General features: G+C 50.6%; 1 protein-coding gene across 3 annotated transcripts in view; it reads right to left on the reverse strand.

Annotated features, from left to right (window-relative positions):
* CDC42BPB (CDC42 binding protein kinase beta) overlaps nucleotides 1–17,578 on the reverse strand; it is a 134,019-nt gene that overhangs the window by 82,779 nt on the left and 33,662 nt on the right. For all 3 annotated transcript variants that reach the window (XR_004057395.1, XM_010353708.2, XM_030931068.1), the window contains exons 2-3: nucleotides 4,411–4,502; nucleotides 42–125 (exon numbers count right to left, since the gene is read on the reverse strand). Coding sequence is in view for 2 of the 3 variants with exons in the window: in XM_010353708.2 (XP_010352010.2) it covers nucleotides 42–125; nucleotides 4,411–4,502 (176 nt within the window). In the remaining variant the exon portion in view is untranslated. The remainder of the gene's footprint in view (nucleotides 1–41; nucleotides 126–4,410; nucleotides 4,503–17,578) is intronic.

The following is a 17,578-nucleotide window of genomic DNA, read 5'->3' on the forward strand; positions in this document are numbered from 1 at the left end:
CCCAAACCCCATTCGTATGGCTTTTCAAGCTCCATACTTACCTCTGCTCTTTTCAGCATCTCCCACTTGTTGAGGATTTTCATTGCATAAATTCGTTCAGTATTCTTCATTTTGACAACAGCAACCTGCAATGCAAATGTGAGTTGAACAAAGATGTGGTTCCCAGAACAAAAGGCTAGCATGCTGGAACCACACTGTAGTGAAAACAGCCTAGGAGCCTGCAAAACCAGCAGTGACTGAACGCCAAGTTTTCCATGTAAATGAAGATTTGCCCTTTTATGCATCGAAACTTGACCCCACTGCAACCTGAAGGGTCCTGCCTGTGCATTCGAAAGCTTCACTGTGAGTGGCGGGCATGTGGTAGCTCACTGCCCTCTACTTTGGGTTACGTCTGCAGATTTCCATTTACAACAAAGGCAGAAAAAAATTTCTAATGTTTGATAGCAGAGTAGGATAACTGTCGTTAATGACAAATGTACTGTGCATTTTAAAATAGCTAAGTGATGCTAGGCACGGTGGCTCGTGCCTGTAATCCCAACACTTTGGGAGGCTGAGGCAGGAGGATCACTTGAGGCCAGGAGTTTGAGACCAGCCTGTCCAACATGGTGAAATCCCATCTCTACTAAAAATACAAAAAAATAAGCCGGGTGTGGTGGCATGCTTCTATAATCCCAGCTACTCAGGAGGCTGAGGCAGGAGAATTGCTTGAACCTGGGAGGTAGAGGTTACAGTGAGCCGAGATCACGGCACTGCACTCCAGCCTGGGCGACACAGTGAGACTCCGTCCCGCCAAAAAAAAAAAAAAAAAAAAACAAATTCAGCTGGGCAAGGTGGCTCATACCTGTAATCCCAGCACTTTGGGAGGCCAAGGTGGGTGGATCACCTGAGGTCAGGAGTTTGAGACCAGCCTGGTCAACATGGTGAAACCCCATCTCTACTAAAAATATGAAAACTACCCCGACATGGTAGCGTACACCTGTAGTCCCATCTACTTGGGAGGCTGAGGCAGGAGAACAACTTGAACTTGAGAGGCAGAGGTTGCAGTGAGCCGAGATCGCGGCACTGCACTCTAGCCTCGGGACAAAGTGAGACTGTGCCTCAAAAAATTTTTTTTAAAGTTAAAAAAAAAAAATTTTAACCCTCCCCCTAAAAAACCCACCTTTTAAAAACTCAAGATTACCTCCCAAGCTTGTCTGTTTTCAACAGCCCCTACTCCCTGCTCCACCACCCCCTCCCCCGGCCCGCCTTCTATCTGCGGCTGCCACTGCCCCACTACTGACGGTGCCTTCTACCTGTGCCCCCCACCCTGTCTCTTCTGTATGTGGCTCCCCCCACCCGCCTAGCATGTGCCAGTTCCAGCACCAAGAACCTTTTCTTCACAGAGGCAGGGACTAGCCACGTGGGCTCTGGAGTTTAACTCTTACAAATTCACTTCTCTGTGGCTCAGGTTCCACCACTACAAGAGGTTAAGGGCAGGACTGGCCTCCTGAGACAGCTATGAGGACCCACAAGTCCTGACATTTAATGTGCCCAGCACAGTGTGGGGCACAGTCAGCACTCAGCGTGTGGCCACCAGCCACATTCTTTAAAGCACAACTCAAGCACCACCTCCTTCAGGAAGTCCTCTTGGGACTTTTCAGTCTCTACCAAATCTTGAATGAGCTCCTCCATCACTACCAACACCGGTCAAGATGTCTGCACCACTGTCTGGCACATTCCACCCTACATAAGTCACTCATGCACAGGCCCAAGTCTCCACCTCAGCACTTCCTGTAAGCTACTCACTGGCAGTGACAGTGGCTTCCATACCTTCTGGCTGCCAATGGCAAGCAGCCAGCATGTCCCCGTGCCCGCGGCAGCCATGGCCTGAAGAGTTCTTAAATGGCATCATCAGCTACCTCCCTGTTTCTAACATCAGATACCACACAGTCACAGCGTAGAGTCACCGTGAGAGCTGCCATTCACCGGGCACGTTCTGGTGCCAGAGATGGTGCTGGGCCGCGCATCTGCACCCCCACTTCATCTTCACGTGACCCCAGCTGCGGGGGATTTCTAAAATCCATCTCGCACAGATACGGACCCTGAGGCTCCAAGGGAACGAGACCAAGGAGCGAATCCAAGAAGCAAAGGCCACGTGGGAGGGACAGGCTCCCTTCAATCAGGAGGAGCTCAAAAAGCGATCTGTGTTATCTTCTCTGCAACTCACACAAAACTGAGTTTCGCATTAAGTTCTTTGGCAAAAAAGAGTACTAAAAATAACTGTAAACTATTCTGTTAAAACAATTTTCTCTCTCATTCTTTCATTTCCCTTGGTCGTGTCTCTGTCCTGGTGTGCCTCTCCCTCCCTCCTAACTGCACTCTGGAAAGTCTGGCCATGGCTGAAAGGCTCTGTGTGGCCTGGGCCCTGCTCACCTCCAAGCCCCCACACCTGGTACAGCTTAACGCTTGGTAGCAGGCAGACAGGGAATCACTTAATGCAATCCGTTTTTATTTTTAAAAGGCTTTCTCAACCAGGTACAGCGGCTCATGCCTATAATCCCAGCACTCTGGAAGGCAGAGGCAGGAGAATCACTTGAGCCCAGGAATTCGAGACTATTCTGGGCGACACAGCGAGATCCCTGTCTCTACTAAAAAGAAAAAAGGAAAACACCTAGCTGGGTGTGGTGGTGCATGCCTGTGGCCCCAGCTACTTCGGAGGCTGGGGCGGGAGAGCTGCTTGAGTCCAGGAGTTCAAGACCAGTCTGGGTGACATAGTGACACCCCTTTTCTACAAATAATAAAAAAATTAGCCAGGCGAGGTAGCACATGCCTGCAGTCACAGCTACTCAGGAGGCTGAGAAAGGAGGATCACCTGAGTCTGGGTGGCAGAGGCTGCAGTGAGCTGTGATCAGGCCAGCACACTCCAGCCTGGGTGACAGAGCAAGACCCTGTCTCAAACAAAACAAACAAACAATCTGCCCCATCCTGGCCCGTGGTAAATTGACTTTGGCTGGTGAGGCCTGGATCCAGGGTCTGTACGAGATAAACTGGGAGCTCCAGTCACCCGGGATGAGCCTTGGAGGGACTGCTCTCCTCCCCATCCCTCTGGCGAGACTCATTCACAGGGATGGTGCTGCAAGAGGGGGGCTATTTCCCTAAAGTACTGATTTGCCTTCTTTCACGTCTGCACGTTGGAAAATGCATGCCCTGCACAGTAAAGGCCATCTCGCTTCGTAGTTGTGTCCAGTAGGTTTGCTGTGGGCAGAGCACACCTGCTGCTGGGATGTGACACAGGGTGTTTTCTTGTTTGATTTTTCCTCAATGAACCAACCAGCACAGTTCTCCAGCCGAGGAGAGCTTAGATCAAACCTTGGCATAGCTGCTAAGGCACTGTACAGTTTAAGAAGCAAAGCTTTTCCGGTGACTCACTGTCAAACCACCTGAGGCAGTCCTGCAGCCGCTGAGGGAGGCTGACCTCTCCCTTGGTCTTGCCAGAACCATCTTGTAAGGCCAAGGCAGATCTGTGGAGACGGCCTGGAAGGCGAGGCCACACCGTGCCACGGGCCTCCCAGGGCAGGGCTCCTAGCCCCATACAAGGGACCTGGTGAGCCTCTCCAGCTGCACCCGCATGGCTGGCCCTCTAGCCCTAGGCAAAGCCAACAGGACCCAGAGCCACACTGGGTGTGTCAATGGCAAGCAAGCATAGAGCATGCAAACAGCTGCTATTCAACCCTCTCTGTGTTTTTTAGAAAATGCCAAGAAGTCAAAATTCAGTTAACAAATGGAGTTTCAGAAACTATGTCAGAAGGCTGGGTGCAGGGGCTCACACCTGTAATCCCAGCACTTTGGGAGGCCTGGGCGGGTGGCTCACTTGAGGCCAGGAGTTCGAGACCAGCCTGGCCAACACGGCAAAACCTCATTTCTACAATAAATACAAAAATTAGCTAGGTGTGGTGTCAGCACCTGTAGTCCCAGCTACTCAGGAGGCTGAGGCATGAGGATAGCTTGAACCCAGAAGGCAGAGGTTGCCATGAGCCAAGATGGCACCACTGCACTCCAGCCTGGGTGACAGTGCAAGACTCTATCTCAAAAACAAAAACTACATCTGAAGAAACTATTTTTGGTCCCAACAATATCCCAGGTTAGTCAGAAGCTTTCGAGTTTCCTTTCTCTTCGTTCTATCTTTCAGATTTTCTCCCCGGCTCCTTGGAAGGCCGAGGCGGGGATATCACTTGAGCCCAGGAGTTCAAGGCCAGCCTGGGCAACATGGTGAGACCTCATCTCAGAAAGAGAGATAGGAAAAAACAAACTCTCCAAATGATACCAATTACCTCATCCCCAAACCAATGTATAGGTCCATAAAAAGGTGAAATGGAAGCTGCTGATGTCTTGGCAATTTTGGCAAAGTTAACAAAATGAAGTTCATCTTACCTCACCGAAAGCACCTCTTCCAATTACTTTAATTATTTCAAAGTCTTCTCGATGAAGCTGCATTTCTTTCACCAGCTGTGTAAATGGTTTAGCTACAAGTAAAAGAGTAAAACCAACAATTTAGTCTAATCAGTTGATAACCATATAAAATTTTAATTGATTGGGGTATTGCACTAAGTTATACTTTCTTTTTTTGTTTTTTGAGACGGAGTCTCGGTCTGTTGCCCAGGCTGGAGTGCAGTGGCCGGATCTCAGCTCACTGCAAGCTCCGCCTCCCGGGTTCACGCCATTCTCCTGCCTCAGCCTCCCGAGTAGCTGGGACTACAGGTGCCCGCCACCTCGCCTGCCTAGTTTTTTGTATTTTTTAGTAGAGACGGGGTTTCACCATGTTAGCCAGGATGGTCTCGATCTCCTGACCTCGTGATCCGCCCGTCTCGGCCTCCCAAAGTGCTGGGATTACAGGCTTGAGCCACCGTGCCCGGCCAAATTATACTTTCAAAAAAAGTTTATGTTTAAAAATATTTCGTACCTGACAAGTTTTGGAAAGTGAACATTTATATATTAACAGACACCGAGGTTGATCCTGAGCCACTGCAGTCATGCACTTGGTAACAGTGCTTCAGCCGACAATGGACCACATACATAACAGTGATCCTGTGAGATTACACTACTAGACTTTTACCGAATCTTTTCCATATTTAGATATATAAATATGGCCAGGCGCGGTGGCTCATGCCTGTAATCCCAGCACCTTAGGAGGCTGAGGCAGGCGGATCGCCTGAGATCAAGAGTTTGAGACCAGCCAGACCAACATGGTGAAATCTCATCTTTACTAAAAATACAAAAATTAGCCAGATGTGGTGGCGGGTGCCTGTAATCTCAGCCACTCAGGAGGCTGACACAAGAGAATCGTTTGAACCAAGGAGCTGGAGGTTGCAATGAGCCAAGACTGTGCCACTGCACTCCAGTCTGGGCAACAAAGCGAGACTATGTCTCAAAAACATAAATAAAAATAGATACACAAAAACCACTGTGCCACAGCTGCCTACAGGGTTCGGAACTGTTGCACCCTGCATAGATATGTAACCCAGGAGCAGCAGGTTGTGCCACGTGGTCTAGGTGCAGGGTAGGTTTTGCCATCTGAGTCTGTGACGTGCTGTTGTCATGTTCGCACAATGACAAAAGCCACCTAACAACACATTTCTCCGACGGTATCCCCATCATTACGCAACACGCAGTAGTATACTTCGGTATCTATCAGAGCCAACATCACCACTGCAAAAGTCTCCTGGTCAAAGCCAACAGGTGAACACCTACTGAGACAGCAAGTGATGGGCGCCCGCAGCCCACGTGCAGGACACAAGTGCGTGAGGTGAGTGACAGCTGAGCTCCACCTGCCTGCATGTAGGAGCCACAGGGCAGCTGGAGGAACACAAGACATTTCCAAGCCAACACTGGTCCTAAAAGTGCCGGAGGTCTCCCCGGACACCCACGGCAGTCCTGGATAGGTCCTGTGGCGTCTGTAACAGTAATATCCACCACTCATGCACTTTACACGGCTCTTCCCGGCCTCCTCTCTTGGACTCTCTGAGAGTAATTCTGTTATTATCCACACTTCACAGATGAGAAAACTCAAGTCAGGTTTCTGCGGGCCCTGGACCAGGTTGGACAGTGTCCCCAGCAAAACTCATGTCTGCTCAGAACCTGTGACTGTAACCTAATTTGGAAACAGGGTCCTTACAGATATAACCAGTGAAGATAAGGGCACCTGCTGGAATAGGGTGGGCCCTAAATCCAACAACACTGTAGGGTCCAGCCCCACAGGGTCGGTGGGTTTTTCTCCCCGTGTGTGGAGACGAGAGATTGTAGAAATAAAGACACAAGACAAAGAGATAAAAGGAAAGGCAGCTGGGCCCGGGGCACCACTACCACCAAGACACCGAGACCGGCAGCGGCCCCGAATGCCAGGCTGTGCTGATATTTGTTGGATACAAGACAAAGGGGCAGGGTAAGGAGTGTGAGCCATCTCCAACAATAGGTAAGGTCATGTGGGTCACAAGGTCATGTGGGTCACGTGTCCACTGGACAGGGGGCCCTTCCCTGCCTGGCAGCCGAGGCAGAGAGAAAGAGAGGAGAGAGAGACAGCTTACGCCATTATTTCTGCATATCAGAGACTTTTAGTACTTTCACTAACTTGCTACTGCTATCTAAAAGGCAGAGCCAGGTGTGCAGGATGGAACATGAAGGCGGACCAGGAGCGTGACCGCTGAAGCACAGCATCCCAGGGAGACGGTCAGGCCTTGGAGAACTGTGGGCGGGTCTGACCGATGTCACGCCCTCCACAGGAGGTGGAGGAGTCGAGTCTTCTCTAAACTCCCCCGGGGAAAGGGAGACTCCCTTTCCTGGTCTGCTAAGTAGCCGGTGTTTTTCCTGGGCACTGCCGCTGCCGCTAGACCACGGTCCGCTTGGCAACAGGCAACAGGCATCTTCCCAGATGCTGGCGTTACCGCTAGACCAAGGAGCCCTCTGGTGGCCCTGCCCGGGCGTGACAGAAGGCTCACGCTCCTGTCTTCTGGTCACTTCTCACTATGTCCCCTCAGTTCCTATCTCTGTATGGCCTGGTTTTCCCTAGGTTATGATTGTAGAGCGAGGATTATTATAATATTGGAATAAAGAGTAATGGCTACAAACTAATGATTAATGATATTCATAAATAATCATATCTATGTCCTATATCTAGTAGAACTATTCTTATTTTATATATTTTATTACACTGGAACAGCTCGTGCCTTCGGTCTCTTGCCTCAGCACCTGGGTGGCTTGACGCCCACACAAGACTGGTGTCCTTCTAAAAGGAGAGAAATCAGACACAGAGACGGAGGAAAAAGAGCCATGTGGGGACGGAGGCAGAGACGGGAGTGATGAGGCTGCACACAAGGAATGCCAAGCATCGCCAGCAGCCCCAGAAGCTGAGGGCACAGAGGGCTCCCCAGAGTCTCTGAGGGACGTGGCCCGGCTGACGCCCTGACTCTGGACTTTTGGCCTCCGGAGCTGTGAGAGAAACATCTGTTGTTTAAGCCCCCTACTTTGTGGCAACTGGTTACATCCCCCACAAGACGCTCCTAGAGACGTCAGGTCATCTCTTCCCAGGAACAGAGTGCGAGGCAGGGCCAGGACTGGAGCCCACACCGTCTGACTCCAGACCAGCTCGTGACCGCCACGCATCCTGCCAGTCTGGCATCTGTGCAGTCAACTATCTCTCTTGCACCTGTCTCTATTTTTACCTTCCAGCCCAAATCTACATGGTTTATATTAGGTTTTATTCTGTCTGGCTCTTCTTCAAATTCTCTATCACTATAGTTTTACTAAAGGTGCCTCTGGGGGAACTGGGCAAAGTGCACAGGGCCCTCTCTGTCCTATTTCTTACCACTGCAGGAGTGGCTACAATTAGCTCCAAAATACGTGCGATCTGACACTTCCTGGGCTTCTGACTGAGTTCCGTATTATTAATCTAACTAATTCTGTGGGATTTTTCTCCTTTGACAGTCGCTCAACACTACTGAGGTTCGCTCACACAATCAGAAGAGCCACAGAAGGTTCCTGGGGCCTGTGAGACAGTGAGTTAGGAACGGTGGCCCCCAGAACAGCAACTGCACATCAGCAGAGATCAGGGAACAGAACAAACGAGGCCTCAGTTATTAAAAAAGAAAGAAAGGAAGGCCAGGCTGAAGAAAACCCTTGAGCTGCACTCCAGCCTGGGCGACACAGTGACACTCAAAAAAACCAACAAAACAAAAAACAGTGAAGACAAAGGCAGATGAGACGCAGGAAGCAGCTCGCACCAAGGCTGTGCCCGGAACATCCTCTCTTTTCTTTCCACATTAATTACTCTCAAGTCACCTGGGCTTCCTTGTCAAGTTTCCCCTCCACTCTTTTGATGAAACACATTTTGTTAATTATGTAGTTTAATAGTTGTGTACACACTTCCCTCAAGCGGGTGGACAGAGATGATGGGGGCCAGGCTGGAAGAGGAAGGAACTTCGTGGCAAGCCTGGGGTGAAGGCTTGGAGAGGCAAACCACAAGAGCAAAGCAGCAGGGGACCTGCGTGCGGGCAGGAGCAAGCTCCCAAATCAGAGGGCAAAGGAGAAAAGGGCCCAGAAGGAAAAGCCTAAAACATTATTTCTCAAAAATACTAAATATTTTCAAACTGCTCTGAGAACAGTAACCATTTTGTACTGGTGTATAAAAATAATTAGGCTGGGCGTGATGACATGTGGCTATAATCCCAGCTACTCAGGAGGCTGAGGCAGGAGAAACACTTGGACTCAGGAGGCAGAGGTTGCAGTGAGCCAAGATCTCGCCACTGCACTCCAGCCTGGGCAACAAGAGCAAAACCCTGTTTCAAAACCAGAAACAATAAACATAATTAAGACCGCTTTAGCTATGACTAGAAAGGAAAGCCGCATCACAGGTGGAGCACCCTGCTAACCACACAGGTACTGAGAGCAGGGGACAGAGCATTTAACATCAATAACCATCAACTAGGTCACTAAGATGTAAAGAGGGCACATGGAAATACCACGGAGATGGCAAATGCAGGAAGCACCTTCTGCCCTTAGGATCAGGAAATGAAAGAAGAGGCTGGACTTTTCAAAACTTAGAAACCTGAGCAAAGGGCCCTGTAAAGCTGAAACTCAGACCCCTGAGGATGGGGCGCTGGACTGGGTCTCTGAGCTCAGAGGCAGCCCCACAGGCTGGGCCCCCGGTGACTGGAAGGAGTGCAGCCAGCTGACACTGGGCTCTCTGAGGTGACCGCAGCAAGGCTGTTCTGCTGGTGTGGAGAAAACTCCAGACTGGCACCAGAGGCCGACTGCCAGAAGGAACTTCGCTGCCAGGACGGTGTTGCTAGGGTGTCACTCTAGGAAGAAGCGGGCAGGAAGCTGCAAGTTGTCCTCCCACCTCCCAGCCTTGCAGTCGCCCTCCAGCACCCGCTTCAGGCAGAGCACAATAGGGAGCAGGGGGTCAGAGCTCCTCAGGCTTGGCTGGGGTGTGGGGTAGAGTGAGGAGGACATCATGGTGAGGAACCAGGTGAGGGGAGGGAACCAGGTGAGGGGAGGGTGGTCCTCCTGTTACCTACAGAAGGACTGATCAGATAAACTACATTCAGGATGATGGGGCTGGGATCCTCACTGTCAGAGAGAGTACTTACAGATAAGGAAGAAAACGAGAATAAACTGTACAGCACTGGGATAGAATTGGAGGTTACCAGTATGAACTCACAGCTTCCATACAGACAGACAGATACAGGGATAAATGCAGACATACATGGGTGTGAACATACAGAGTCCTAGCTCTGTCTACCGAGAGTGCCTGGGAGCAGCAGCAGTTCAGCTACAAGCACACCCAGTGCAGAATGTGGTCTCTAAAGCCCATTCTCCAACATAGGACAGGGCTCCTTGGGCAACTCCAGAGCTGGGTCAGGAAACCGCAAGGTGAGCCTGCAGCAGCCAGTGCTGAGAGGTGAGGGTATGCTCAAAATAAACACAAGCAGTCACAGATTATAATCTATTAAATAAAACAGGCCTGGGAGCAGTGGCTCATGCCTGGAATCCTAGCACTTTGGGAGGCTGAGGCAAGAGGAATGCTTGAGCCCAGGAGTTCAAGACCAGTCTGGGTAACACGACAAGACTCTATCTCTACAAAAAATAAAATAATTAACCAGGGTGTAGTGGCACACACCTGTGGTTCCAGCTACTCTCAAGGCTGAGGCGAGAGGATCGCTTGAGCCCAGGAGGTGGAGGCTGCAGTGAGCTGTGTTTGCACCACTGCACTCCAGGCTGGACAACAGTGAGACCTTGTCTCAAAACAAAAACAAAAAACACCAGGAAATCAGGAGTCCACACCGGCATTAATGTATAAAATGTAAAAATCTAATGAGAAATGGGATATTTATATAGTTTCAAAGCACATCCAAACAAAATACCTATCAATGACGACGGGAAAATGGTGACTTTACAGTGAAGTCAGGCAGACACCACCTGCAATCAAGCAGAGTGGCCAGCATCAGTTACGTGACAAGGCGAAACCGCACATCCCACAGGACACGAGGGGGAAAACATAGCCTCACTTCTGTGATTCTCCTGCCAAAGATCCATAACCCAAATCCAACCACCAGGAAATGCCAGAAAATGCCAGGAGACACCAGGCAAACGCCAGGCAACGCCAGGAAATGCCAGGAAAACGCCAAATGTCGGGCAACGCCAGGTAAACACCAGGCAATGCCAGGCAACGCCAGGCAAACGCCAAACATCAGGAAACGCCAGGAAACACCAGGCAAACCTAAACTGAAGAACAGTCTCAAAATTACCCGCCTGAAACCTTCAGCAGTGTCAAGGCCATGAAAGTCAAGGAAAGACACAGAACTGCTCACACAGAAAGGAACAAGGTCATGGTGTGTGTGGCTCTGCAACAGACCCTTCTGCTACAGAGCAGAGTATGAGAAAATCTGCAATGCTTCTGTGGAATCGTGGAATCGGAAGGTTAGATACAGCAATGTATCAGTGCTACATTCCTGATTTTGTTGGTTACACTGTGGTTATGTAGACTATCCCTGTCTGTAGGAAATACACGCTAAAGCAGTGGTCCCACCCGTTTTGGCACTGGGGACCACCTTCATGGAAGACAATTTTTCCAAAGAGGGTGGAGGAGGTGAGGTGATGATTTCGGGATGAAACTGTTCCACCTCAGATCATCAGGCACTGGATCCTCATAAGGAGCATGCAACCTAGATCCCTTGAATGCACAGTTAGTTCACAATAGAGTTCGTGCTCCAATGAGAACCTAACGAGGTGCTGATCTGACCAGAGGCTGAGCATGAGCTCAGGCGGGAATGCTCTCACCTCCTGCCGTGGAGCCCAGTTCCTAACAGGCCACGAGCTGTCCGTGGCCTGGGGGTTGGGGATTCCTGTGGTAAAGTGTTCAATGGCAAACAGTTGGGGGAGGAGAGTTCTTTCTTCTATTATTTGCAATTTTTCTGAAGTTTCAAACTGTTTCAAAAATGTTTTAAAAATACTTTTAGAAGTTCATTTCTTGCTATTTGGAGAACTCAGAGCAGCAGCCCACTGGATACAGCCACCATCGCCCCATTAAGATAACAATGGTGGCTTAGAAACGAATGGGACAGTGGCCCTGGAATGGAGGAGGAAGACTGCAAATCAATACGTGTTGGAATTAGAGTGGACTGTGGCACGGGATGAGGAAGAAGATTCCAGGGTGTGCGCTAGGTTTCTAGCCCTGGCAGCTTCCCGAATGGGGTGCTACACACCAAAGCAGGAGAGGCCAGGAAAACAGCAGGTTGCGGTGGGGAAAGGAGTAGGGCCTGGGGCAACGGAATCCAATTACATCACGTAGTTAGTGCTACAGAGTCTGAGACGGTGAAGAGACCATCTCAAAAAATTGATTTTTCTTGCAGGACCCTACTGCTATTTTATATTTTCAAAAACCACCAGCTTCCATGGGGGCAGAGAGAAGTAAGGGGTTAGAAGCGGGAGAACCAGCCTGTTGCGAGGCAACTAAAGACACAGCTTCCAGGGAGGATATGACCCATTCGGTTTTTTGGGTTGTTTTTGAGATAGGGTTATGCTCTGTCGCCCAGGCTGGAGAGCAATGGAGTGATCACAGCTCACTGCAGCTTCCACCTCCCAGACTCAGGGAATCTTCCCGCCTTGGCCCCCAAGTAGCTAGGACCACAGGCATGCTCCCATGCCAGCTAATTCTTTTATTTTTTGTGGAGACGGGGTCTCGCTGTAGCCCAGGCTGGTCTAGAACTCCTGGGCTCAAGCGATCCTCCCACCTTGGCCTCCCAAAGTGATGGAATTACAGACGTGGGCTACCACACCTGGCCACCCTGAAATATGCTAAGGCCCCAGAGACACGGCCGCCCTGCAGCTCAGAAGCTGGGCCTGGGTGACCAGCCAGCACTCACAAGGCTCCAAGTTGCAGCAACTGGGAGGCTACTGCCCACCAAGCCCTGCATCGCCCACACCATCAGCCACAGCGCCAGCCACAGCACCTGGGCATCATGTCAGACTCCTCCTGCAGAGCCCATACCCCTTGCCCAGCACAAAGCCACCTCTTCCTGCCCGTCTTCCTCACCAGGCTCTAAGGCAGGGCTGACCGCCGCTCCCCCGGACCTGGCACGCTGACAGGACCCCTTCAGCACAGCTGCCTGTGTCTATGCCATGTGGCAACTGACGTTCACGAGGAGTCATCACGAAAGGGTGGCCTTCTCTACATGGAGGGTTCGTGTCCCTCCTAAGATAAGGATATTCAACATCTTGGGAGATTTTTCATCCAAAAGGCTGAATAAAGCTTTAGCCTTTAGACAGCTTAACTTTTACTAGTAGAAATTTTCTCCTAATCAATCTCTTCATTCCTCCTACCCCAGACCGTCCCCTAAAGAACTTCTCTTGATGCCCTAGAAGACGATGGATTAATCAAGCGTAACCACCGACAAATATGAGATCCAAACTGTAAAGGAAAATGGAATTTCCCTTTAAATAGGAAAAGCTTTGCCAAGAAGAACTGCAGGCAGACGTTCTTTGCCTAAAACTGACAGAAAATCATTGTGAAATCAAACAGGATCAGACCAGCTGGAAGGAGTGCCCAGGGTGGGAGGGTCTGAGGAAAGAGGACAGTGTCAAGAGCAGAAGCCTGAGGCAGGCGGGCAGGAAGTCCTGCTTTCCCTTGTCGGGCAGAAGCCTTCTGCCTCCCCCGGGACGGTTCTGTTCATCCGTGCCACTCCTGTTTGGGCCTCAGCTGCTTTGTGGCCCCAATCAATACATCTGGAATTGGAAACAGTCTGACAGGTTATCCATTACCAATAATACCTTTTACCACTGAAGGAACAGGGCCCCAAAGGCCAAGCAACATGCAGAGGACACAAGGGACAGACGTCTTGCCCCCCAAGCGAGTCGTCAACTCCACCCATAGCATGGTTCTCTCCTGAGGTCCTCTCCTTGTAACCGCCAGCTACCGCTCCAACCCTTCAAGAGATAGCAGGACCCACACCTTCCTGGAGCAGCACCGTCACGGCTGCTGGAGTGCGGGGGCAGCTGCGGGGGAGGCACCGACTGAAGGCCCAGCAAGACCTACATGGAGGGCCCAGGCCCAGAGGCCAGGCTAGAGAAGGTATGGATGTGTGCGAGGGCCCAGGCACACCGACACGCTATGCATCCGGTCCTCTTGCAGACAGAGAAGGGGCCAGAACAGCACCCCAGGGACCAGGGAGTGCAGCCAGAGTGGGCGGGGCACAGGCTGAACACCCCGTGAGAGTATGGGGCGTGTGCCAGGAGTCAGGGCCTTGGCCCGCATGTGGCAGGGAATGCAGGCGCTTTCACAGTACCACCCTTGAGTGAGTTCACAGCTCCAAAGGTTTGGAATTTATGCTTACAGTTCAGGTGGCTGACGGCTGACGCAGCTACAGAAGATTAGTACCTATCACGAAGTTTTAAAAAAATGTGTTCAAATTACACAAAATGTGTTTTCTTTGTTTCACAGTAACTAAGCTCTTTTGTAAGATGTCAGAACATGCCTTCGCAAGGAGCCAGCCACAGACCCCTCTTATCAGGAATCATGAGCCTGAGAAAAGTGACTCTTCCTAGGCTGCGTGCGGTGGCTCACGCCTGTAATCCCAGCACTTTGGGAGGCCGAGGCGGGTGGATCACGAGGTCAGGAGATCAAGACCATCCTGGCTAACATGGTGAAATCCCGTCTCTACTAAAAATACAAAATATTAGCCGGGCGTGGTGGCGGGCGCCTGTAGTCCCAGCTACTCGGGAGGCTGAGGCAAGAGAATGGCATGAACCCCGGGGGGTGGAGCTTACAGTGAGCTGAGATCGCGCTACTGCACTCCAGCCTGTGTGACAAGGTGAGACTCCGTCTCTAAAATAAAATTAAATTAAATTTAAAAGAAAAGAAAAGAGACTCTTCCAACAAGCCCTTTTTTTTCTTTAAAAAAAAAAAACCGGAATCTTGCTCTGTCGCCCAGGCTGGAGTGCAGTGGTGCAATCTCGGCTCACTTCAAGCTCCGCCTCCCGGGTTCACGCCATTCTCCTGCCTCAGCCTCCAGGTGGCTCACACCTGTAATCCCAGCACTTTGGGAGGCTGAGGCGGGCAGATCATGAGGTTAAGAGATCAAGACCATCCTGGCCAACATGGTGAAACCCCATCTCTACTAAAAGTACAAAAATTAGCTAGGCATGATGGCGTGCACCTGTAGTCCCAGCTACTCCGGAGGCTCAGGCAGGAGAATTGCTTGAACCCAGGAGGCGGAGGTTGCAGTGAGCCAAGATTGCGCCATGCATTCCAGCCTGGGTGACACATCAAGACTCCATCTCAAAAAAAGAAAAAGAAAAAAGAAAAAAAACATTAAGATGCAAAAGACAAGTGAGACACAGACTGAGTCTGAGAAAACCTGAGGAGCAGGGTGGGGCAGAGCGGGCGTCGTGTGGTACAGGTGACAGAGTCTGGCCAGAAGCAGTGGTGAGATCCTGGCTGTTCCTTAAAGCGAGACGAGCCGATTCCCTGCTGGATGGGGCGTGCAGGGTGACGCGCACAGAGCACTGGCTGAGCGCTAGAACGCTGGAGCTGCCTGCATGGGAAGGCTGACAGAGGCTGGTGGGCTGAGTGGCAGGGAAGCAGCTGGACAGGTGATGCGGTTCCAGAGAAGCCCAAGGTGCCCAGTGTACAGCTGGTATTGGAGGAGATCACCAGGAAATCAGCAGAGGCAGGGGACGGGCCAAGGACTGAACTCTGGGGGTCTTCGACATGAGGGGGCTGCAGGGAAGAGAAGCCAGCAGGGTGCAGAGAAAGCCAGGACTTCCATCCTGGAAGGCAGATGACAAGAGGAATTACCTACTGGCTTTTGCCACGTGAAGACCACAGGTGGCCTTGACAAAAGCAGCAGTTTTGAGGGAGGCAGGAGACAGAAGTCTGATTAGCCTTCTGAGAATGAGAGAGGTGGGGTGGAGACAGAAGAAAGAACCCTGAAGAGTTCCTGTTGCTGTTGTTTTTGAGACAGGGTTTCGCTCTGTCAGCAGGCTGGAGCACAGTGGTACGGATCACAGCTCACTGCAGCCTCAACCTCCTGGGCTCAATGAATCCTCCCACCTCAGTCTCCCAAGTAGCTGGGACTACAGGTGCACGCCACCACACTGGGAGATGTTTGAAATCATTTTCACCAAAGTGTTTTGTTTAAAAAACAAAACAGGCCAGGTGCGGTGGCTCAAGCCTGTGATCCCAGCACTTTGGGAGGCCGAGACGGGTGGATCACAAGGTCAGGAGATCGAGACCATCCTGGCTAACACAGTGAAACCCCATCTCTACTAAAAATACAAAAAAATTAGCCAGGCGTAGTGGCGGGTACCTGTAGTCCCAGCTACTCGGGAGGCTGAGGCAGGAGAATGGTGTGAACCCAGGAAGCGGAGCTTGCAGTGAGCCGAGATCGCACCACCGCACTCCAGCCTGGGTGACTGAGCGAGACTCCATCCCCAAAAAAACAAAACAAAACAACAAAAACACCACGCATCTTGGCATAGAGGGAAAGCTGGCCCACTTTCCACGGGTGCTCACATCACACTTGTCAACTGATCCAGCTGTTGGGGGCAGGGTATCGCCCAGAGATCACAGAGGCTGTAGACAAGGTCACTTCCACTGGCCTAAGTGCTAACAATAAACCATAAATTAAATTCTAGGGTGACAAAATAAATGCCCCAAGCTTCAATAAGCAATTGCAGAACACAGCTGATCCCTTGAAAGGAACACTACTGGTGCCTGCTGCATCTGTGGCTCTACGCAGTCAGAGGGGGGTGTCTCTTTGGAATGAGCTCCCCCACCCCCCTCAGGATCCCACACCGGTCCACACTCGTTAAGAAATGTTCATTTCCAAACCAGGAAAAAAGCAGCAGCCCACAGACATAGCTATTTTTTTCCTTTTTTTTTTTGAGGGAGGGTTCCCCAGGTTGGAGTACAGTGGCGCCATCACAGCTCACTCACTGCAGCCTTGATCTCCTGGGCTCAAATGATTCTCCCACCTCAGTCACCCTTGCAGCTGAGACTACAGGTGAACATTATCACGTGGCTTTTCTTGGTTTTGTTTTTTGAGATGGAGTCTTACTCCATCACCCAGGCTGGAGTGCAGTGGTGCATTCTCGGCTCACTGCAACCTTTGCCTCCTGGGTTCAGGCAATTCTCCTGTCTCAGCCTCCCGAGTAGCTGGGATTACAGGTGCCTGCTACCATGCCCGGCTAATTTTTGTATTTTTAGTAGAGATGGGTTTCACCTTCTTGGTCAGGCTGGTCTCGAACTCCTCACCTCAGGTGATCCACCTGCCTTGGCCTCCCAAAGTGCTAGGATTCAGGGATGAGCCACCATGCCCAGCAGTGGTTAATTTTTAATTTTTTGTAGACACAGGGTCTTGCTATGTTGCCCAGGCTCATTTCAAACTCCTGGGCTACATAGTGATCTCCCCGCCTTAGCCTCCCAAAGTGTTGGAATTACAGGCATGAACCACTACACCTGATCCTAATTTTTACTTTGGTAGAAATTAATAATTAATAATTTTACTCACTGGTTCTTCTGAATTTTTTTTTTCTTTTTCTTTTTCTTTTTTTTTTTTTTTTTTACTGATTTTCAAGTAAAAACTTTAGTTTTGACAAAGAAAATACATTCATAAACATATACACTTTTATTAAGTCAACTACTGGTATTATATTACATACACATATTCTAATACGCAGAATATATACATTCTAATATGCAGATTTTGCAGCTCGCCAAACAGAGGTATTTAAGATCACACACACATCAATTTTCAAAGACAAAAGGCAGCACACAGTGCAGGGAAATCTATGGTCCCAGAGGGAGCCCCCATGTCCGCTGGGCAGGACTCTTCACACCAGCAGCACTGACTGGGAGTGCCTGCCCCAGCCCCAGGAACAGGAACGCAGGAAATGAGCTCAGCGGCTGCGCTGGGGCAGGATGAGACAGCGAGAATGAATCCTCACTCCTTTCTAGTACAATGCCAGGGTAGTCCTAAATATACACAGCGACGCTCTCCCACACACTCCAAACTGGGCTGGGACCGCCAGGACAGGAAGGAGGACGTGA

Source organism: Rhinopithecus roxellana, chromosome 5 (assembly GCF_007565055.1).
Source record: "Rhinopithecus roxellana isolate Shanxi Qingling chromosome 5, ASM756505v1, whole genome shotgun sequence".
Classification (NCBI taxonomy): domain Eukaryota; kingdom Metazoa; phylum Chordata; class Mammalia; order Primates; family Cercopithecidae; genus Rhinopithecus; species Rhinopithecus roxellana.